Raw genomic sequence first — 19,038 nt, 5'->3', positions numbered from 1 at the left:
GTCACAGGTCATCTCACTCACACTGCGATTCATTGTGCATTAACTGTTTCTCCCTAAGACACTATCTATTTATCTCAACTACTTCCTCTTTTTATTTTTTTGTAACCTTCTTTTTTTAAAGGGTGCTACGTATCTGTCTGGCAGATGCTTATAAACTGAGCTATCTCCTTCGTATAGGAGATTTGGGGCTTCTTAATTTATTTGGATATTTTTTGTTTGTATACTTTTAGTATTATGGTTAAGCTTAGTGAACACTCTTAGATACATCTTTTTATATTATTATATTATTAGAACAATTCCCTCAAATTTCCCATAGTTGAGATAAAAGAAAATAAACATTTAATGGGTTCTGAAAACCATGGCCAAATTATATTCCAGAGGGTCTTCAGAGCTGTCATAGACTCTGAGTGCTTATTATGGTTCTTCTTGTCCAAAAATAAGTGTTTTAATTGCCACATCTATTTATATTTTAATAGGGAAAAGAGAGGAAAAAATCTTAGGCATTAATGTATGTTTCAGTTTTAGAAAAGTTGAATATTACGGCTGACACCGTGGCTCACTTGGTTAATCCTCCGCCTGTGGCGCCGGCATCCCATATGGGCACCGGGTTCTAGTCCAAGTTGCTCTTCTTACAGTCTCTTCTTACAGGCTCTCTGCTGTGGCCCAGGAAGGCAGTGGAGGATGGCCCAAGTGCTTGGGCCCTGCACCCACATGGGAGACCAGGAGGAAGCACCTGGATCCTGGCTTTGGATCGACATAGCGCCGGCCGTGGCGGCCATTTGGGGAGTGAACCAACAGAAGGAAGACCTTTCTCTCTGTCTCTGTCTCTCACTGTCTACAACTCTACCTGTCAAATTAAAAAAAAAAAAAAAAGTTGAATATTTTTTCATGTTTGTGAGGAATGATATTTTCAGTATAGTTACTTTTGTGATTTTCTCATCACTCCAAAATATTTCATGTAGATTTAAATTAGCATTTAATCAAAAAGATGGAGTCTGGGTGTGAGCACTGTGGTGCAGTGAGTTAAGCCGCCACTTTGGACACCTGTATCCTGTATGGGAGTGCTGGTTCGAGTCCCAGGTACTCCATTCCCAATCCAGCTCCCTGCTAATGCATCCTACGTGACAGCAGAAGGTGGCTAAAGTGCTTGGGCCCCTGCTACCCATGAGGGAGAATCTAATGGAGTTCCTGGCTCCTGGCTTGGGCCTGGCACGGTTCCAGCTGTTGCAAGCACTTTGGGGAGTGAGCCAGTGGACAGAAGATCTTGTTCTTTTTCTCACTCTGCTACTCTGTCTTTCAAGTAAATTAACCTTAAAGAAGGTGGAATCTTTTCCCATGTGGAGTTGGATGTACATACACATATATCCATACACAAATATATACATATATGAGTGTGTCTAAAACAACTGATATTGGACTGCCCTGTTACTTAGTTTTACTTTGATGCTCTAAACGCATGCACAAAATACCCTTGTTACACATCCCCATTCTTTTCCTGGAAGTTTCCTGATCTCCTGCTTTAACAATGGGTCTTGGGGCCAGCACTGTGGTGTAGCAGGTAAAGCTACCACCTGCAGTGCCAACATTCCATATGGGCACCGGTTCGAGTCCTGGCTGCTCCACTTCCGATCCAGCTCTCTGCTATGGCCTGGGAAAGCAGTGGAAGATGGCCCAAGTCCTTGAGCCCCTGCACCCACATGGGAAGACCCGGAGGAAGCTCCTGGCTCCTGACTTCGGTTCAGTGCAGCTCCGGCCATTGTGGCCAACTGGGAATGAACCAGAGGATGGAAGACCTCTCTCTCTCTGCCTCTCCTTCTCTGTTTAACTCTAACTTTCAAATAAATAAATAACTCTTTTTTTAAAAATGGGTCTCACCTTATTTCTTAAGTCCCTGGTTTTCAGGACATGGCTGCGCATGCACAGAAGGAACCAGAGCAGACAACTGTATGTCAGGTCACCCAGGCACGCACCACAGAAAGAAAATCTAAGCAGCGGAAACAAAGCAGCCAGAGCAACACTGGAACTTGAGCACACCAGAGCCTGGTCAGAAGCAAGAGGTCCAGAGACCATGGAAATCCAGAATTAAAAGTCCAACTCACCACGCTGGCCTGACTCCTCTGAGCCTTTGCAATCACTGTTTGCCTTGCTGGGCACCTCCACACACCAGCGTTCTCCCACCTAATCCATAAACCTCTCCCTGCTCTCCAGCCAGGGAGGCAGATTTGAGTCATATCCTCTTGGTTCCTTGCTTACCAGCAATAATCTTCAAATCGTTCTCTTCTCAAAAGTGCAGCTTCCCAGAATGTGACTGGGTCTGGGCAGGCAGGCACACTTTAACAGAAGTTTATGCAAATAGCTTTTTAATCTCCATATACTACTAAGTGATGCTTTTCTAGAAAAATCCAACTCCCTAGTATTGATTTTAAAAAAATACAGAAAACCTGAATCTACTAATAACTTCCGAAGGACATGGAAAAGTTGCTAATGACAGTGCGCAGGTCTCTGGCTGAGCAAGCCCAACTGTCTTTGAAGATCTGAAAACACCAAAGGCCCAAGGGAAATGCAGTAGGGGTGAAGGATTTCCACCCTGAAGCAAAGTGACTGCCTCATGTTTGGCATGAAAATTAATAAATCTTCCTTTGTTTGTTGCCATGTGCCAAGACTGTGATTTTTAGTAATTGCTTCCTTAGTAATAGTCGCTTTGCTCAGATTAAATTTGGTCCATGATATTTTAAGAGTCATCAAAAATCCTTTGTAAATAGACAGAACTCACAGTGATCCCAGTGCAGTGGGTGCAGCCCACCGACAGCCAATTTAATCAAGGGGAAATTCAGAGTATTCACTGCAAGCAATTGATTTTCAAGAGAAAAGTCAGCGGGATCAAACAGCCAGTTGGGATGAAAATCCCTTGAATCACCCCTATCACCGTGTTTTCTAGCAAGCAACTCCTGACTCCATATAGTGTAATAGCCAAATTACTATAATTATCCTGCAACACAAGTGGCATATCAACATTATTTTAAACATGGATTTTTTTTTTGCATAATCTTTCATTATTATCATTCAGCCTCCACTTTGGAAATGGAAAACAACAACAAACTGTGATCTACCCCCAAAAGAAAGAAGGTCACCAGAGAGAACAAATAAAAGGGTTATTTACATGTGAATATACTGAGATGTGTTTTACAGTCAAATACACTCTTGAAATTCATTAAATGCCTTCTCCCCTGCTTCATAAATACGGGCAAAAGAGACGTTGCCTACTGAGAAAATAATCCCAGTGCATAATGCTCATAACGAATATAAATAAAGCCACTTTTCTTTCCAAGACCTCCAGGGCCTATGTAAAAACCGTGCTTGTGTTTCCGCCATTGTGAAATGAATCCGACTGCTGGAGAGTGAGACCCCAAGTCATATCACTGGCTGCGCCCAGAGCCGAAGAGCAAAGAGGGAATGTGGGTCCCAGTGAACTTGCTCTTGGCAAAATAATAGGCTTGCAAGTGCTTGCCTGTGTGTCTTGTGGATGCTGTCTTTGAAGTCATTAGATGCGGTTTGGAGGCGGGCGCTGGAACAGGTTTTGTTAAAGAACCCAAAGGCTCACCAAGATGGCTCTGGGGCAGTGACCTCGACAGCACTGCCTGGGTTTCAGGTGTGGATCATAAGCTGCAAGTGCAAGGGCTCCACCCTGAGAACCTCTGCAGGAGTCTAGACTGTCAACCTTGACGTAACCCAGGCAGCCTGCGTGTAGGCCTGGCATTCTTTCCCTGGTTATCAACATCTCTAGCAAAGCATCAGAACTTACAGAGTTGGGGCCATTGCTGTGGTATAGTAGGCTAAGCCTATGCCTGCGGGCCTGGCATCCCATGTGGGCACGGTTGGTGTCTCAGCTGCTCCTCTTCTGATCTAGCTCTCTGCTAAGGGCCTTGAAAAGCAGTGGAAGATGGCCCAAGTGCTTGAGCCCCTTCACCCACGTGGGAGACCTAGAAGAAGCTCTTTGCTCCTGGCTTTTGATTAGCCTAGCTACGGCCATTGCGGCCATTTGGGGAGTGAACCAGCGGATGGAAGATCGATCCAACTCCCTCCTTCTCTCTCCCCCTTTCTCTCTGTAATAAATAAATAAATAAATATTTTTAAAAAAGACTAAGCAAATTAGAGGGGAATCAGAAATATAAAATGCAACCCTGGAAGGGAGGCTAAATGACCTGGGGCTACTTGATACATAACAAATGAGATAATTTAGCCACTGTTCTGATTTTTTTTTAGTTCTAGCTCATAAAGAGGGGACTTCCATGTGCTTCCTAGCCTAAGAGCAGACAGAAATTGAGAGAAGAAGCAAACAAAAGTTTAATGGATAGAAATTTAAGTAAGACATAAATATTTCCTAACAGCAATAGTGAGGTCTTAGAAACATATAAAAGCAACATTTGCTCTGTTTTACATGGGGGATGTTACAGAAATGGAAGAAGCTTTTACATAGAATCAGCAACACTTCTCCTGGATGGCTTGATCACGAGGGGCTCATGTTTATACTTTTGAAAGTCCCATGATTCTCTTAGGAAAAAATTACACTTCTCCCTACCAAGGAGCACATCAAGTTCTACAGAGACTGTGAGGTAGGCTGTGGGGGCCTGATGAGGATAGCCAAGGCTTGGCTGGCGCTGCGGCTCAATAGGCTAATCCTCCGCCTTGCAGCGCCGGCACACCGGGTTCTAGTCCCGGTCAGGGCGCCGGATTCTGTCCCGGTTGCCCCTCTTTCAGGCCAGCTCTCTGCTGTGGCCCGGGATGCAGTGGAGGATGGCCCAAGTGCATGGGCCCTGCACCCCATGGGAGACCAGGAGAAGCACCTGGCTCCTGGCTTTGGATCAGCGCGGTGCGCCGGCCACAGCGGCCATTGGAGGGTGAACCAACAGCAAAGGAAGACCTTTCTCTCTGTCTCTCCCTCTCGCTGTCCACTCTGCCTGTCAAAAAAAAAAAAAAAAAAAAAAAAAAAAGGATGGCCAAGGCTGAACCAGGCAGCGGTCTTTGGAAACAGAGTCACGTGCTGCCCAGACCACACCAGCCTGTGTGCGGAACAAAAAGTTTCCTTTTGTTTTCACTTTTTAAAATTTTAACTGTTGGATGTGGCAATGCCAATACAGCTGTGGAAATGCAGGCTGTGCCCTATTTTGCCTGATGCATCATCAAGAAAATTGCCAGCTCAATTCTGATTCCAAAATCTTTATAGAGGGGATGGAGCTAACAAAAGACACAGCTTGATTTGCAAATGCCATGCAGGGACAGTGGTGGGGCCAACTGGAAAAAAAAAAACATTGTTTTGAGCCATTTTATTGTCACTGATGGAGAATATTCATTAACTTCCAGGCATATGGGACATCTTGATGTGGTTCGGTATGTTTTCAGGGATGCTAACATTTAAGGGGTTCTTAGACCTCATTTAGTGCAGTCATAAGCAGACACAAGCAGAAAGCCCTTTGGTATACTCTGTTACTGTTTCTTTCCAAACTCTTCCAATATTCTAGAAATTCATTACTTCTTTTTTTTAATGTTTATTTATTTTCATCTCCTTGAAAGGTAGAGCAACTGTGTGTGTGGCAGGAGTGCGGTGGGGGGAGGGGGATGGATTTTCCATTTACTGCACCTGTTTACTCCCAAATGCCCACTACAGCCAGAGATGGGCAGGGCAGAAGCCAACAACCCAAAACTGTTTCCAGGTCCCCACGCCGGACCATCATCTGATGCCTCCCAAGATGCAGCAGGAGGAAGCACAGTGAGAAGCAGAGGCGCAGAGACTCGAGCTGGCACTCCCTATGGGATGCAGGTGTCTAAGCAGCAGCTGTGTAACCCACTGTACCACAGCACCTGCCCTGAAAGCCACCGCTTCTGAACAGGGTACCCATTGAAGACAAAATATTGAACTTTTACTAGTTTTTTCCCTATACTGGGACAAAAATCTATATCCTATTGGTCCCGGTATAGTTTTTTGTTTTGTTTTGTTTTGTTTTTGTTTTTTTGTCAGGCAGAGTTAGACAGTGAGAGAGAGAGATAGAGTTATAGACAGTGAGAGACAGAGAGAAAGGTCTTCCTTCCGTTGGTTCACCCCCCAAATGGCCACTACGGCCAGCGCTGCACCGATCTGAAGCCAGGAGCCAGGTACTTCCTTCCGGTCTCCCATGCGGGTGCAGGGCCCAAGGACCTGGGCCATCCTCCTCTGCACTCCCGGGCCACAGCAGAGAGCTGGACTGGAAGAGGAGCAATCAGGACAGAACCGGTGCCCCAACCAGGACTAGAACCCGGGGTGCCGGGGCCGCAGGTGGAGGATTAGCCAAGTAAGCCATGGCACCAGCTGGACCCAGAATAGTTCTAAGGTTTAGTACACAAAAGTAAAAGTTTATAAGTATATAATAGTTATATATATGTACACACACACAAATTACTGAGGTACAATGCAAATAAACAGTCAAGGCTAAACTTAGATTCAATGGAAACTTCTGAGAAGGGTAGAATGATGGACAGCAGGCTATCGTAAGGTTTCTAAGGGGCTAGAGAAAGGAGGGCGACTGTTGCGGCTTAAAAATGTTGGGTCTTTAGGGTGGCATTGTGGTGTAGTACGTAGAGCCGCTGCCTGCAACACAAGCACCCTGTATGGGCACCAGTTAGTGTCCTGGCTGCTCCAACTCCAATCCAGCTCCCTGCTAATGGCCTGGGGAAAGCAGCTGAGGATGGCCCAAGAACTTGGGCCCCTGCCATTCACATGGGAGACCGGGATGAAGTTCCTGGCTCCTGGCTTCAGCCTAATGCAGGGCTAGCTGGTGGATACAAGAGCTCTCTGTTTCTCCCATTTTCTCTGTATTTCTTTCAAAGAAATATATAAATCATAAAAAAAGAAAGAAAAAATGATGTTGAGTCTTGACATTCTGCTTGAAAGCATTGAGACTGGCATGAAATTCCAAGTTTTCACAGTTGGAGGGAGCAGGCCTTGAGTGAAGGAGTTCAGAACAAGTTTACTTGGGCGGTGGTGACTCCAGGGAGGACGGGTAGGAGATGCAGGGAAGGGAAGGCCTTCGTTATCACTCAGATTACACCGTGGACAACTGGGACGTGGACTCTGGAAAATGGGCCAAAACTCATGTCTCACCCCTCCTACCTAAGGGGTGAGGGAGCCGGGGTATTTACACGCTAACTCCAGTCAGCTCTGTGTAAGTAAAAGTCCCCACAGCTGGTAGGGGAAGACCAGCCCAACAGACACATCTGGGCTCTCGCAGAAGCACAGCCTGAGTCAAAGATTCAAGTGCAACCAATTATAAAGGAGTCGGTGGGAGGAGAACCGGTAGGGGAGCAGGGATGTGAGACAGGGAGACAAAGTTTGCTCCTGGAGGGTTCATTTCTAATCACATAGGTTATAGTTATAGTTATAGTTATAGTTATAGTTATAGTTATAGTTATAGTTATAGTTATAGAACTTCTATAGTTCTGGAAAAGTCCACAAATACGGAGTTGAAAAATTCCAGCAGATAGATGTTGTCCCGAGCACACATACACAAAATACAGTCTGAGGGATATATGCAGGTCACCAGCTACTCACAAAAGTGACGGCTTATTAGGTAACTTGTTGACATGAAACAAACTGCTCGTGTGTTAAGGGTAGTTTTCAGAGAAAAGATCACCTTGCCGGGCCAGTTAGCTCCCACCAAAGCACAGGGAGGGAGGCTGCGTCAGCGTCCTTGGTCAGCCACTAACAAGCTTCACAACCTGGCACAGGCTTGGGCAGGTGAAAAATAGAGAGGACTTTACCTGCCCTAGTCCTCCCGGATCAGTTTCTGAGGATACAATGAAATAATGCACACGAAAATCCCTTGATACGGGAAAAGCACCAAACTAAATGTAAGACAGAAGGCATTTTCATGGGTGCTCATTTTCATCCTGAATTTTCACTCACAGCTTAGAGAAATTATATTTCCTTTAACTCTCTTCCAGAAAAAAGCACAAGAGCAGATAACGGGTACAGTGAGAATTTTCTCTGGAGCCTCGCTCTTTGTTACTACAGTTTGGAAGACAGCGGCAAAAGGTGGGGATGATTCTTTTCTTAGATACAGCGAGCTGCTGATTTGTGAATCCACCTCTGGGTTCTTTGGAAATCTACAATAGTAGCTCCCTGGCAAAATTTTTATAAAAATTCATCTATATCTATCTATCTATCCCCCATCCACTTCTATTATGTAGCAAGCTACACAGTTGTGTCCAAGACATGGATTTACTTTCTTGATGCATTCCTGTGCCGGCCCCCATACCTTGACCTCCATCACTAGGCTCCTGGGGTAGATCCAGTATGTCGTCTGGATGTGGCATGCAGAGTCCGTGGAAAGGCCTTAAGTCAAAGCATTCGTGCAACAGTAGCATGTTCACTCTTGAACACACGCTCATGAACCCAACAGCTTCACCTTCCACCTGAAACATGCAAAACACCTCGTTACTCTACCAGACCCCAGATGGTTCTCGTCACAAAATTTCCATGAGCCCCTGGCACGCTGTGGCAGGCTGGTGGTTTACAAGGCACTCTGAGATGTTGGGGGGAATAAGTGTCTTTTTTGAGCAGCTCCATTGTCCAACACAATGCACGGCACACACAACATGCTCAAAACAACATCCAGGGAGTGATCACCAACTTAGGGACACTGTCAGAGAGTTCTTGAGAGGAAACTATTGAAACATTAACCCTTGCCCTCCTCGTCCAGACAATAACCCTGCCTAGCCCATGTCCTCTGCCCTTTGGTGTCTTTATTTTTTGCAATCTCACCAAGAGTTCAGGACTCCTGGGCACTTTCTCCCTCTCCACCATTCACAGTTCTCAGTGAGACAGGTTATTCCAGTGCCCGTCTATTGATCCCCAATTTTGAGAAAATTCATGGTCATTGACTTCCGGTTTTTTCTTGAGCTCATTTATCTAGTGATTGGATGGTCTGATGGGGAGGAGATGAGAGAAAAGGAGTATCTGTGGGGAAACATTCTAGTGAACTGAACTTGAGTCAGGCTGGGATGGTTCACAGGTAGGTCTGATCTGCAGGCGTACCATCCCCCAGCACCCTAACGGAAACTACAGTCTCAGAGACAGAGAATGAATGGTCCTTTAAATTTCACACAAACGACTCCTGGTGATTATTGAGTGGGCTTTACACAAATCCTAGCTGACTGAGTGGATGCTGATAGCCCCTAATAGAAACCAACACCTACTGGATTCTATCCTTTTTTTTTTTTTTTTAAGACTTATTTATCCTACTTGGAAGTCAGAGTTAGAGAGAGAGAGAATCTTCCATATGCTGGTTCACTCCCCAGATGGCCACAATGGCCAGGGCTGGGCCAAGCTGAAGCCGGAGCCAGGAGCTTCTTCCGCATCTCCTACATGGGTGTAGGGGCCGATGTACTCGGGCCATCTTCTGCTGCTTTCCTAGACACATTAGCAGGGAGCTGGAGACAGATGTTGGAGGCAGCAGCTTTACCCACTGCACTACAACACTGGCTCCTGATCCCTCTTTTCTTGAGATAACCATTCCATTCAGAAAGATCTCAACAAGCTCAGGCATCCTTTATTCTCAAGAATGCAGAATACTTCCATAAATACCCAGACTAAATGGCTACTGTTTTAATGTCTTAAAACAGAAGATCAGGCTAAAATTATGGGGTTTTTTTGTTTTGTTTTGTTTTTTGACAGGCAGAGTGGACAGTGAGAGAGAGAGACAGAGAGAAAGGTCCTCCTTTGCCGTTGGTTCACCCTCCAATGGCGGCTGTGGCCAGCGCACTGCGGCCAGGTGCTTCTCCTGGTCTCCCATGCAGGTGCAGGGCCCATGCAGTCCCGGGCCACAGCAGAGAGCTGGCCTGGAAGAGGGGCAACCGGGACAGAATCCGGCACCCCGACCGAGACTAGAACCCAGTGTGCCGGCGCCACAGGCAGAGGATTAGCCTAATGAGCCACAGCACCAGCCAAAATAATGCTCTTTTAAATGCACAGAAAATGGGGCCAATGATAAGGCGCAATGGGTTAAGCTACTGTCCTCAATGCCAGCATCCCATATGCATGCATGCCAATTCAAGACCCGGCTGCTCCACTTGCGATCCACCTCCTTGCTAATGGGCCTAAGAAAGCAGCAGAAGATGGCTTAAGTGCTTGGGCCCTTGCACCGATGTGGGATATCCAGAAGAAGCTACTGGCTCCCAGCTTTGGCCTGGCCTAGCCCTGGCCATTGCAGCGAACAGGGATGGAAGACCTCTCTCTGCCTCTCTCGCTCTCTCTATATATAATTCTGACTTTCAAATAAATAAATAAATCTTTTAAAAATGCACAGAAAAATAAAATTGGGTATTAAACTATTTGTTCTGAAATAAATCTTCCAGCTAACATCCATTTGTGGGGGGGGTGTTTGGCGTGGAAGTGAAGCTGCCACTTGGGATGCCTGCGTCCCATATCGTAGTGCCTGAGTTCAAGTTCTGGCTCCACTCCCGATTCCAGCTTCCTGTTAATGGGCATGCTGGGAGGCAGCGGGTGATGTCTCAAGCAGTTGGGCCCCCGCCACACACATGGGAGACCCGGATTGAATTCCTGGCTCTTGGCATTGGCCTGACCCAGCCCCAGCTGTTACAGGCATATGGGGATTGAACCAGTGGACGGAAGATCTCCCTCTGTCTCTCTCTTTCTGACTCCATCTTTCAAATAGGTGAGATGGGTTTTTTAAAAATTTGCTCTCAAACATGTGTTTGAAAAATAAACGTGCAACTCCCTTTATTTTCTCCCTAATACTGAAACACAAGAGGAATTTTTAAAAAGTAGTTTTTCCATACATACTCCATTTCCTTACAGGTCCCCCAAAATGATAGTTGCTGCTAAAGGCTGGGGTTTACACAGCTGTTTTATAAAGCCATTGACACTTTAATAAAAAGTCCAAAATAAACATTTTAATTTTTTCCCAAATAACTAGTGATTGTTTGTCTTGTGTGCACCCGTGAACAAAGGCTGCATAGCCACAGTCATCTGGCTTCTCTGTAATTTTAGGTCCAAGACTCAGCAGACGCTGATTAACCAATCCATCTACCATATGTGCAGGGAGAGACGGCCAGCCTCACTCTCGGCAGGGAAAATTGGCATCCATCTTGGTTCACATGGAGATGTCCTTCTAATCTACAGCCGCGCTGGCGCGACGAAAACTTCGGTGGCCTGAAATACCTTTCTCTGGCTTCACGGCGAGCTGCATGTGCATGATAAGAATGTATTATTTATAAGACTGCTGTTAGGAATGAGCTATTACGCTAATGGCTCATTGTGTTTGGAATCTGATTTCAAATGGCATGGATCACACGTTCTGATGAAAATGAGAAAAACATGTTTTGCCATTAGGAACAAAGATTTAACATTCTCCAGTTCTACAACCTGTTATATTCCTTTCATTCATCCAAGGCTGTAACAATTTACAACAGCTCCCAATTATAGATTGCAACAGAGCAGGGACCTATTGGGGAAGTGTCTGCTTTTTCCTTTCCTATAACCAAGTTTAGAAACACTGTTTTTAAATATGAACATTTGCAGCGGTATCCAAATGCATCTTTGTATATGGGTGTGTCTTCTAAAAAATTCATTTAATGGATTTTTTTTTTACTGGTACGATGAAAAGGTATTGATTGCCGGCTATAATGTATCTTCCAAGTGGCACGGGTTCTTTCTGCCACAAAAGTGTCTCCAATGATCTTGCACCAGAGCACAAAACTGCGAGTTTTGTTGTCGTTCTTGTTTGTCCTGGGAGAACATGATGAAACATAAGGCTCATATTGCTAGAAAACCTAGTGGCCTTGTGTTCACAAACATTTATTTAGACACGTGCACACGTTATCACTTAGACTTCCGTCCAAAAGCCATCCATTCTGGGCGACAAGATTGCACAATGAGGGTTTTGTCCTCATTGTGACCACTGCTGGCTTGGACCCTCTCTTCCTGGTGCCAAGCTCATGGCTGACCTGGCAGGCTCTCTCCCGCCTGCAGGTCAGTGGTGCCTACTTGGACCACTGCTGCCCATACCCTGGTTGATGCCAAGCCAGACGCTCTGCCCATCTGTCTCCAGGAGCCACCCTTGGCCTCCAACGGCCTTGCCCTGAAATCCCTGTGTGGGGTAAACACCAGATGTCAAGGTAAGCCAGGACATAGTGACGACAAGGGACCTGCAGCAGAGTGATGACTCAAAACTCCTCCAAAAGTAGATTTCTGGCCACAACAAAAACCCCTTTCACTAGGCAAGGATTTCACCCACAGAACAGGCATTCTTCAGGCATGGTCTGCAATTGCTATGGGAAGGTTTGGGAAAAGAAGGACTTGTACGTGGTTCTTTTATCTCTGGCCAGCGTGGTTTGTAAAAGTATGGTATCATGGTAACAGCCTAATCAGCTCAGATTTGTAGCATCTGCCGATGTCTATGGTGTAATATGTACGTCACGGCCAATTTCAAGCTACAAGATGAAGTCGCTGAGCATGGAGTTAGGAAGACAGGCACAGTGGCATGGCCATTGTATAGATACCATCAACACAAAGAACTCAAGATCACAGATAGGAATAATTGGAAGTGATGAATTTTGAGTATTTGACTGTTTTAATAGGATTTAGTACTCTATAAGTTTCTACAATTTAATTTTTAATAATTGCTGTGTTTAACAAGCAGCTTACAAAGTTCTTGAGGGTTTAGCAATTAGCTCTCAGGAGGCAAAGCAAGCTGGCTCCAGCACATCATTCCCTACAGGGCCTCCTAATGAGAAGGGTCCAGGGAGGCTTGTAGAGGGGTAGGAACAGAATTGATCTTGAACTCTAAAGGCTTCACCAGACACAGCTCTGTTGAGACTGGGAATCCGTTCCCAGACCCCAGTTCATCTGTCCTGTGTCTGCCCTGCCATCTTGGGGTTGAGGTCATAGCCTCACCCCTATGAAGCACAAAGCATCCTGTGTCTAAGGAAGGAGGGAATTGGCTGGACTCCTGCTGCCTCTTTGGAAGGGTCTCGCAGGTGGGACTGTAGTCTTCAGCCTGCAGCCTCTCTCTAATGTTGGCACACACGGCTAACAGAGGACAGGAATGGGATCCAGCTTCCTGATAATACATCTGGGAGGACAGCAGATGATGGTCCAAGTCCATGGAGTCCTGCCACCCATGTGGGAGACCAGGATGGAGTTCAGGGTTCCTGGCTTCAACCTGGCCTGGGCCCAGCTATTGCAGGCATTTGAAGAGTAAACAAGATGAAGATTCTCTCTCTCTCTCTCTCTCTCTCTCTCTCTCTCTCTCTGTCCCTCTCTGTGTGTGTATGTCTTACTCTGCCTTTCAAATAGATAAATAAATAAATAAAATCTTTTTTTAAAATCCTAATTGTGTCCCACTTGGAACAATTGATTTAATTGACCTACACTGACTCTTAGCCTCAGAAGATTTTCTAACTGACTTAATTTATCTACCATGAAAATAGCCCTTTAAAAATTATACAATTTAGTAACTTTTAGTATATCCACAAAGTTACCATCACCACTAATTCCAAAACATCTCCTTCTCCCCACAAAGGAAATGCCATACCCATTGTTTGTTTTTAAGGGTTTATTATTTATATATTTGAAAGGAAGAATTACAAAGACGGGGGAGGAAGAAAGAAGGAGAGAACTTCCATTTGCTGGTTCACTTCCCAAATAGCTGTAACAGCCAGGGTTGGTCCAGGCTGAAGCCAGGCGTCTGCAACTTCATCTGAGTCTCCCATGTGGGTGCAGAGGTGCCAGTTCTTGGGCCATCTTCTTTGCTTTTCCCTGCATGTTAGTGGGGAGCTGGATTGGAAGTGGAGTAGCTGAGACTTGAACCAGCACTCGTATGGATTAACCCACTGCTCCACAATGCTGCTGTCCGCCACCATTAACCACTTCACAGTCCCCAGTCTACTTGTTGTCTTGATGGGCTTCCCAGTTGTGGGATTTCATATAAATGAGATCATACGATGTGTGGTCTTTCCCTTAGCACAATGTTTGCAAGGCTCAAACAGTGTGTCGGTGCTAAATTCTCCCATCTTTCTGAATAATAAACCACTGTATCGATATGCCAAGTCTGACTTATCCATTAATCAATAGATGGGCAGTTAGGCTGTTTCCACATTTGGGTGGGAGTAAATCTGCTCTGAACTTTTGTGTACACGTCTCTGTGTGGACATGTGTTCTCAATTCTAGGAGTGGAGTTGCTGGGTCCAATGGCAATGCCACCTTAACTTTTGAGAGAAGAAGCTGCTTTCCTACATGGCTGCGCCATTTAAATCCCACCAGCAATGCACAAGGGCCCAATTACTCCACATTCTTGCCAACACTTATCATTGCCTTTCTTTTTTAACATGATCATCCTACTGGAGGTAAAGAGGTATGTCACTGCGGTCTTGATTTGCATTTCCCCAAGCACATCTTCTCATGAATGTGGATGATTTGTCTCTTTGTTGTTGTGAGCGTTCTTTGGATACTCTGGCTCTAGGTCCTGTGGCATGGGGATGGTCTCAAAAACCTCCATGGCTGGTGCTGGTGCTGTGCCGTAGGGGGTAAGGCTGCCACCTGCAGTGCAGGCATCCCATATGGGTGCCAATTCAAGCCCCAGCTACTCCACTTCCAATCCAGCTCTCTGCTGTGGCCTGGAACAGCAGAAGAAGATGGCCCAGGTCCTTGGGCCCCTGCACCTGCATGGGAGACCCAGAAGAAGCTCCTGGCTCCTAGCTTTGGATCGGCACATCTCCGGCCAATGCAGCCATTTGGGGAGTGAATCAGCAGATAGAAGACCTATCTCTCTTTCTTCCTTTCCTACTCTCTCTGTGTAACTCTGACTTTCAAATAAATAAATAAATATTTTTTAAAAAGACTAAGGATACTTGAAGCATGTGATTTAAAAAAAACCTCCATGGTGATGAGAGCCCCCCTGCCCATGTGGAACAAACCCTCAAACAATTCTTGTTATCTAAATAAGAGAACTTTTGGTTCCAAGTCTTAAGAAACATAATATTCTTTACAGAGTTCTTAGGTTTCAGCAAATAAAGAGAAATGAGTCCATGAAGAATGGCAAACCTCTAAACAAGTCATCCTAGAAGCACAACTTCTTTAAAAGCACTTTTTAGGGGCTGGCACTGTGGCATAGTGGGTAAAGCCACCGCCTGCAGTGCCTACATCCCATATGGGCACCAGTTCGAGACCTAGCTGCTCCACTTCCAATCCAGCTCACTGCTAGGGTTTGGGAAAGCAGAAGATGGTCCAAGTCCTTGGGCCCCTGCACCTGCATGGGTGACCTGAAGAAGCTCCTGGCTCCTGGCTTCAGATCAGCACAGCTCTAACCATTGCAGCCATCTGGGGAGTGAACCAGCAGATGGAAGACACCTCTCTCTCTATCTTTCTCTCTCTCTGCCTCTCTGTAACTCTGCCTTTCAACTAATAAATACATTTTTTAAAAAGTATTTTTAATGTTCTTTTAAAAAATAACTGGCACAAACTCTCTCTTTTTGAAATGAAAGTTAAATATCCATTTGAAAAGAAGTAACATAATTGTGGTCAATACTGCCTGAACCTTGGAATTCTATAAATGAATAGAATGGGCAGGCACCCAAGGGTTCTTTTATTTGTAAATGATTATTTTATGATTTATTTATTTGAAAGGAAGAGTTACAGAGATAGAGAGAAGGAGAGACAGAGAGAGACTTTTCCATTTGTTGATTTCCATTTGTTGATTCACTCCCCAAATGGTCACAATGGCCGGGACTGGGCCAGGCTGAAGCCAGGAGCCCAGAGCTTCTTCTGGGTTTCTCTGGATAGGAAGTGGAGCAGCTGGGATTCAAACCAGCACCCATATGGCATGTGGGTGTTGCAGGCAGCGGCTTAACCCGCTATGCCACAACGCAGGCCCCCTATTTGTTAATTATGATATGCAAAAAATCAGAACGAAAAATTCATTCAAAATAAGATTATCTTACTGTCAAAAATGATTTTCAGTCCACGCTTATACAGGTCTCCTCGAAGCCTTCAAGAAAAATGGCCTCTGCATTTCTTGGTGACGCCAGGGGGACATCTTACCCAAAGGAGAGGTGCTCTTTTCCTGGCTGATCCCTGAGATTACCCACAACAGGCTGACCATGTACAGTGCGTGCACAAGTCAGTAACTGCAAGCCATCTGGAAGGAGGCTTCATGCCTTCGGAACAGGCTTCTGCAATGGGGGGTGGGGGTGGCGGGTCCCTCGGCCACCAGCATCAGCGTGTCCCTGGGACTCGTGAGAAGTACCGCCTTGCAGGCTCCTTCCCAGAGCTCCTGGTCAGAAGTGCTGGGGTGTTCTCAGCAGCACACGACGTCATCCCCAGGCACACTCGTGTTTCAGTTCCACTGCTTTCACATATTTGCCTTACATCCCCCACGTGCACAAAAATGAGATGCAGTCCTGCCCCAGCCCCATCCTTTCTCACGTGGGACAGGCAGCAGCCGCCACCAACCCCTTAATGACTGAAAGGCACCACGAGGAGCACTGTTTTCTGGTTGGCCAATTTCTCCATAGCGTTGAGCAGAGCCTGTGGATACCGCTTCTCCACTCTGAAGAGCACCTCGAACTTCAGATGGAATGGCAGCAGGTAGGATGCCATCATGCTGCTTTTCAGGAAAGTCTGCTTTAGCAGACTCAAAACCAACACTGCAAGTCTAAAGGCATCTCAGGATGCCTAGGGTTAGACGTCAGAATTAGGGTCTTACTTATGGACTCCTGCTGGGGCACACGCAGGGAAGGCATCCACTGTCAGGTGACATCCTGGAGGGGAGGACCATCTGTTGGTGGACGCCTCCAGGAGCAGGTGCAGGGTGAGAGAGGGTGATGAAAATCTTAGAGCTGCTCACAGCAGCCCCAGGGTCCGCTCTGGCTGCTCACATGAAGACTGGAGAGCCCGTCCACTCTCTAGCTCTCAATAAAATGCACATCTCCAAGTCTCAGGTTGCCAAACTGGAGGGTGTGGTTCCTGTATTTCAGGCCCAATAAACTGGGCCTTCTGATTTCTTAAAAAAAAAAAAAAAAAAAAACCTAGTAATTGCAATTTTAGTTTCCTAATTTTTACATTAGCCACTAATTCAACAAAATCCAGTCACAGATAATCTGAAACAAATTACGAGGAGTCACTGGATAAGTGCACATTGAGAGACATTGTACAAAGTAACGGACTGGCATTCTCCAAAAAATGTCATCATTATAAAAAATAAGGACAGACCAAGGAGTTGTTCCAGATTAGAAGACACTAAAGAGGGAGCGCTTAGCCTAGCGGTTAAGACGCTTGTGTCCCACATCAGAGTGCCAGGGTTCAATTCCCGGCTCCAACTCCCGACTCCAGCTTCCTGCCAATACAGACCCTGGGAGGCAGCAGGGATGGCTCAGTCATTGGAGTCCCTGCCTCCCACGTGCAAGATCCGAACTGAGTTTCCTGTTCTGGTTCCAGGTCTGGTCCAACCCTGGTTCTTTGGGGGCATTCAGGGAGTGAACTAGGGGATGGGGGGCGCCTCTCTCTCTCTCTCTCTCTCTACCTCTACCTCTACTTCTCTCTGTAACTTTCAAATAAATAAAATAAAATAAAAAACAGGAAGAAAACTGAAGAGACAGGACATCCAAAGGGCTACCACTAGGGGCTGGACAGAGACTCCTCAGTGGCTGGCACTCTGCCTGTCAAAAAAAAGAAAAAAGAAAAAAAAAAAAAAGAAAAAAAGAGAACCTCACAAAAGAAAACTTAAAGCCAGCAGCACTGAAGATGGGTGAATGTCACAGCCTCCCAGAAGCAGGCCTGGGCTTCCAGAAGCATTTGGAAGGGGATGTAGGCTCCAGGGGTGCTCAGCCAAACTCGGGGAGCAACACCCCTCCTTCTTCTCACTGAGTGTCTCCCCAGGTGGACTGGTCACCAACCTCACACACGACGGCGTGGTTTTCTTCATCCTGGGCCTCTATGAGTTCAGCCAGGAAGTACTCGCCATACATCTCCTTTAGAATGGTGTCATGGCGCAGGAATATTGGCATGAGGTTGTCATGGTCTTCCACCCTGTTGAACACAAAGGCCTTGGCTCAGTGTATGTGTTCCTGCTACAGGCCACACCCTACTCTAAATGCCCTCGGGGAATGAACTGACACTCTAGCAGGAGAGACAGACACTAAAAACACAATCCATTGAAACGTTCTCAGATGTTTCAAGTGGTGATGCATGCTTTGGGATGGAGAGTGACACAGACAAGTGGTCAGGGAAGACTTCTGTGAGGGGGAGCGTGTGGCTGAGACCTGCATGAAGACAGACATGGGCTACCATGTTGAGACCTGGAGGGGCAGCATTCAGGTGGAGGGAACACGGTGGGCACCTTTAGGTGTAGAATACAGGACCACGTTTGTCATGCATCTAAGAGCATGAAGCTGGGGACAGCCTTTCCCACGTGGGTTCCAAGGAACACTACTCCTGTGATGGTGTCCCCAGCTCCCCCCACACCAATAATGAATTTCAAAGCCTAAAAACAATAACTTACTGTAGGTCCCCTCCTAGAGTATCCCAGTCATATGCTAAAGACTCTGAGAAGCACTACAGTAAGGAATAGTTAGCCTTGCTTACGCATACCCTTGGTTCCTGGGGCATCTCCACACTTCCTGTGGAGAGGCAAACAACGCTGAAGGGAATGAAGCTCTGCCCACCACCCTGGGAACCTCCACCTTGACATCTACTGGGGGTCTGTGCAGTGACCCCGGAAAACTAGTACCCAGGGCGTGCAGAGCAAGAACCACCTTTATCATTGCATGGTGAGGCTGGCTCTTAGACTCAGTTTTGCCAGCATATTTAACTTTCTTCCTCCCCTCCCCCTCCCCTTCCCCCTCCTGCTTTTTTAGTATATCTTGGGTAAACTGTTTAGTTTCACCTGTCTAGAATGTTCTCATCCTTATTTCTGTTTTTTTTTTTTTTCCTGTTAAAATGTCTCGGATTTGCTTTACTTTGTTCCTGAGCGTCTGATTTGGCTACGCGCT

At 46.1% G+C, this 19,038-nt stretch overlaps 1 protein-coding gene across 4 annotated transcripts in view; it reads right to left on the bottom strand.

The window, feature by feature from the left end:
* Positions 1-19,038, bottom strand: part of CFAP61 (cilia and flagella associated protein 61) — a 252,953-nt gene that overhangs the window by 202,672 nt on the left and 31,243 nt on the right. For all 4 annotated transcript variants that reach the window (XM_008256339.4, XM_051845334.2, XM_008256341.4 and 1 more), the window contains 2 exons: positions 17,944-18,076; positions 8,289-8,445 (listed from right to left, as the gene is read on the bottom strand). In XM_008256339.4, coding sequence (XP_008254561.2) covers positions 8,289-8,445; positions 17,944-18,076 — 290 coding nt within the window. The remainder of the gene's footprint in view (positions 1-8,288; positions 8,446-17,943; positions 18,077-19,038) is intronic.

The sequence above is a fragment of the Oryctolagus cuniculus genome, chromosome 11 (assembly GCF_964237555.1).
Source record: "Oryctolagus cuniculus chromosome 11, mOryCun1.1, whole genome shotgun sequence".
NCBI classification, from domain to species: domain Eukaryota; kingdom Metazoa; phylum Chordata; class Mammalia; order Lagomorpha; family Leporidae; genus Oryctolagus; species Oryctolagus cuniculus.
Note: the sequence above shows the minus strand (reverse complement) of the source record. Positions and strands in the feature narration are given on the sequence as shown.